This window comes from Etheostoma cragini, chromosome 15 (genome assembly GCF_013103735.1).
Source record: "Etheostoma cragini isolate CJK2018 chromosome 15, CSU_Ecrag_1.0, whole genome shotgun sequence".
NCBI lineage: Eukaryota > Metazoa > Chordata > Actinopteri > Perciformes > Percidae > Etheostoma > Etheostoma cragini.
Window position 1 is genome coordinate 1,865,833 of NC_048421.1, and position 4,526 is coordinate 1,870,358.

General features: G+C 40.3%; 2 protein-coding genes and 1 long non-coding RNA gene across 6 annotated transcripts in view; 2 read left to right on the top strand and 1 right to left on the bottom strand.

Annotated features, from left to right (window-relative positions):
* LOC117958256 (cysteine protease ATG4D-like) overlaps positions 1-2,107 on the top strand; it is a 9,706-nt gene extending 7,599 nt beyond the window's left edge. The window contains exons 10-11 of the mRNA XM_034894572.1: positions 553-672; positions 1,383-2,107. Of these exons, the coding sequence (XP_034750463.1) occupies positions 553-672; positions 1,383-1,553 (291 nt within the window). The 3' untranslated portion in view covers positions 1,554-2,107. The remainder of the gene's footprint in view (positions 1-552; positions 673-1,382) is intronic.
* An 835-nt stretch (positions 2,108-2,942) lies between these two features.
* Positions 2,943-4,526, bottom strand: part of LOC117958315 — a 12,329-nt gene continuing 10,745 nt past the window's right edge. The window contains exon 4 of the long non-coding RNA XR_004659687.1: positions 2,943-2,955. This is a non-coding gene — a long non-coding RNA (uncharacterized LOC117958315). The remainder of the gene's footprint in view (positions 2,956-4,526) is intronic.
* Positions 4,298-4,526, top strand: part of smarca4a (SWI/SNF related, matrix associated, actin dependent regulator of chromatin, subfamily a, member 4a) — a 32,657-nt gene continuing 32,428 nt past the window's right edge. For all 4 annotated transcript variants that reach the window (XM_034894526.1, XM_034894527.1, XM_034894528.1 and 1 more), the window contains exon 1: positions 4,298-4,410. The gene's annotated coding sequence lies outside the window, so the exon portion shown is untranslated. The remainder of the gene's footprint in view (positions 4,411-4,526) is intronic.

Here is a 4,526-nt window from a genome sequence, read left to right on the forward strand (position 1 = left end):
GACGCTCTACAACGTCCCTGTTAGTGATGGTGTTGCATAGTCTGTCCACCAGAGGACGCTCTACAATGTCCCTGTTAGCAACACTTTTTTTGTTAATGTGTTTTTGTTTAAAGGACTTTAAGTTTCATATCTTAAGTTTGTATTTTTATACATTTTATACTCTGCTTCTGACTGGCTAGTAGTCCTTACCTAGGTACTGTCAATGTGGTGTTTTCTGAAAATTACACCACACAAACCTAATATGATATAACCTCTAAATACAGTAATGAACCTGAAAAGGAGCATAATATGAGCACTTTAAGAGTTACTGGACTCCGAAGCCGTTACGTCTCTTAGATCTTAATCTTTTAACCAAGTATAGTTGCCTTTTGGGTTTAACCCTTCCCTGGATACTGTATCTATGACCTGGAGGACTAAAAACCTCACAGACACATGTGAAAGACTAATATAAACTCAAGTATAAATGTTAAATCAGTAAATCCATGTTACAGGAATATTTAAGGAGACATTTTCCTCATATCAAGTATTCTTTTTTTTTTCTTCTGCTTGCAGTCGTTTCACTGTAAATATCCCAGGAAAATGGCTTTCTCTCGCATGGACCCCAGCTGTACTATAGGATTCTACGCTAAAGGCCAGAAGGAGTTTGAGGCACTGTGCACAGCTGTTACTGAGGTATGTGATGGGGTTATTTGGGTCTCCGTTCATGGAATACTTGCCTTGTTAACATGCTGCTTTGTAGCTTTGATTTGTTTATAAAGAACTGTGTAAATCTGAATGTATTTTGTACCTGCACAGTGCCCGTTATGTGCCAGATGTGCCCGTGTGGAACGGCCTGTTTCCTTGGCCTCCTGTTCTGCTGCTGGTAGCGTTCTCCAGAACCATCGTACCCCAAAATTAGTCCCAGAAGGCCCTCCAAGAACTTAATATTCAACCCTACTGTGTAGCCAACTACTGACTTAATGCGTACTTCTAATGCGAGATTTATGCTTCAGAGTAAAATCCGATCCAGGTCCAATTTTTACACGCACGTGTTTGGGTTTCCGTAGCAACCGCTGCAGTATTTCCAGGTGCTTGTTGTGTTGCGTGGCTTTAATGTTACGTTGAAAAGGCCCAGGAAAACTGTAAACCCATTGAATCCCAATCCTATGCTCCTCTTATCTGAGAAATAAGCACGTGACCCGTTTCATCTCCCCTCAAATGTTATTTGTAGAACTGGTTGAGTGATTGTCCCCAGTCTCTCTCCCTCTCTCTCCCTCTCTCTCTCCCTCCCTCTCTCCCTCTCTCTCTCTCTCTCTCTCTCTCCCTCTCTCTCCCTCTCTCTCTCTCTCCCTCTCTCTCTCTCTCTCTCTCTCTCTCTCTCTCTCCCTCTCCCTCCCCGATAGGCTCTCTCCACATCGGCAGAGACGTACCCCATGTTTATCTTTGCCGAAGGGAAGCGTCAGGTGGAGGAGCCGGCCGACGCAGCCACAAACAACACGGCCTACATCCAGAGGAAGACGGCGCGGAGACGAGTGGACACGTGCAGCAGCATGGACGAGTTTGTCCTGTTATGAACAGAAGACGATCCGGTCCGTGGTGATTAATCATAACTACTGAGGAATAAAACAAACAACGGGAAAAAATGATGAGGCCAGTTATCATTCACGACACTACTATATTTTTTTATTGCTGTTTTGGTCTCATCTGTATTTGTATTTATTGTTTTTAAGAGAGAAACGGTGGATTGAAGGACTTTAAGAGTATTTTCTATGTTGCCATCTCAGCCAAAATATATACGAGGTCATGGTGCTTTTCTTTTTTACTTTATCTAGTCAGGATAATGTAAAAAGAATATGAACAAGAAGCGTTACTATGAGATGCACAAGCTCCCGCTGTCTGATGTCATGTGACAGGATGTCTTTTAAATGGATTGGAAAGTTGGATTGCTGCAAACATGTGACTCGCACATAAGACAAGCAGAAAGCGTACAGCTGTACTTGAGGTCCAATGTTGTCAATGTGCTCTTTTTCAGGAAAAAAAGGAGCCTTACGTACTAATAATATTCTCATGAGCTGGATTATTTTTGCTGTTTTTTTTTTATCTGAATAAACACTTTATGAAGAAGAGACTTCTTTGTTTTTCTGTACACCGTCATGAAAATATACAGTGGGTTGCGTGAATTTACACACACATGCTAAAGTAAATTAAAAAGAAGAGTTAAAAAAAATCATCTTTTGGTAGTTGATCTTAATGCCTTAATTAAAAAAATTGGGAAAATCCAAGCTTTTAACAACACCAGTTTCCCTTGTAAATGAATAAATGTTCTTTAAAATACAGGGGCATAAGTGTACACCACCCTATGTTAAAATACAGGGGCATAAGTATACACCCCCCTATGTTAAAATACAGGGGCATAAGTATACACCCCCCTATGTTAAAATACAGGGGCATAAGGATACACCCCCCTATGTTAAAATACAGGGGGGATAAGTATACACCCCCCTATGTTAAAATACAGGGGGGATAAGTATACACCTCCCTATGTTGAATTATCATAGAGGCAGACACTCACATCATCACATACCCTTCACCATACCTAGAGATAGGCATGGTGTTATTTCAGTTAGCCTAATAGATGTTTGATTTGCATTGTGAGATGATCTTATGAAAGTTGTGTGTGTGTGTATTTTAATTATTTATTTATTTATTTTTTATTTATATATTGTATTATGTATAATGTTGTAGTGCATTTGTGATATTGTATTTATTCTCTAGTTTTTAATGGGTAAGATGGCGAGTGTGAGCACTGTAATTTCCATTTCTATGGATGAAATAAACTTGACTTGACTTGAAGTTTATGAGGATGCATAGGATCCTGATCCATTATAATATACAGTCTATGATAATATACAGCCTATAATAATATACAGTCTATGATAATATACAGCCTATAATATGCAGTCTATAATGTAAAGTCTATAATCATATACAGTCTATAATATACAGCCTATAATAATATACAGCCCACAATAATATACATATACAGTCTATCACGTGACAAGCGATTTGCAGAGCGCGGTACAAGTATTGGTCATCAAGTGTGGCAAGGAAGCTATCTCCCGTTGCTAGGTAACGACAGCTGTTATCCTATTGGCTGTCACATGTAGGCGGCGTCTCAACATTAGTTGGTGTCAGAATGATGAAGACCATCGGAGTTAGACATGAAACAGGATGTCGGCTCTGCAGGATACTTCTTCAACAACTGTCATGCTGCTGAGCCCTGAAAGTGGCCTCTTGGTTGGGGATAATCTAAAATATTGAATATTGTTTAATCAATAAGTTAATCATTTAATGATGTGGTTGACAGGAAACGAATTGATTACAATTAAGACCAAAGAAGGGTATTTTATTTTTTTTACAATAAGACATATTTGAGATCAAACTAGTGTTCAAAGACGAATCTACTGCTCACAATCTTCAGAGAGCTGTTCGTTTAAGTGTGTTTGTGTGTGTGTGTGTGTGTGTGTGTGTGTGTGTGTGTGTATATATACAGTATTTTACGTTGTTTTTAGTATGCTTATTTCTGTGTGTGTACTTGAGGAGCAACAAAAAGCCAGAGTCAGGTTCCCTGAATGTGTTATTTATCTAAACCGGATTCTGAACCAGATTGAATAAGGTCCCTTTTATTCCTCGATATCTAAAACTTTAGATGTTGTTGTTTGTTTTTAGAATATGAATTATCATACACCTTGAGCCATTTTGAACCATATGATGTTGTAGGTTGTGCTTTAATTACATGCTAATCAAACACAATCTCAAAAACAAGTCTCTTATTGAGCTTTCAAATGCAGCCTCGCACATTCAGCATGGGCTTGCAGTTCTTTTGGTATAAGCTTTTATATTTATGTATAGAAAATATGAGAAAATATCAGTAAAAAGGGGCATACTATGAGCACAATCACTCTACAGGGTGACAATAATGAGCAAATGAGCAAAAACTGTCGCCTTCTTTTTCTCTCCATCGCTCAATTAACACGTCACGGCCTAATTAAGTGGCATTCCTTTGCACGTACAGGTCTGTTTTCACATGAAAATGAAAGCCCCGCTATGATAATTCCTGCTTTCTTTTCCACGGTGACACCCATCCCCCACGTCGGCTTCTCGCTCTCTCATTCCTGCCTGTGAACGCAGCCCTCACTGGGCATGCGGGAAGTGCGTGAGGCGGTGCATGGGGGCGCTGCAGAGTCGCACAGGCCGGTCCCTGTGATACAATCTAGAGAGAGAGAGAGAGAGAGAGAGAGAGAGAGAGAGAGAGAGGGGGGGGGGGAGGAAAAAAACCAACTGGGTCGGTCGGTCTTTGTTTCTGGCTAGGAGGAAAACCAAGAGACGTTGCAACCGGCGAGGATTTCAACATCAGCGTTCACCATCCGCGTAAGTCAACTATAAAAACGTGCAATTAGTTAAAGAGCTTTGTCTGTGTTTTACGCTGCTGTTAAGAGGATGCGCGTGCTTGTATACGGTGTGTTTTTTTTTTTTGGGGGGGGGGG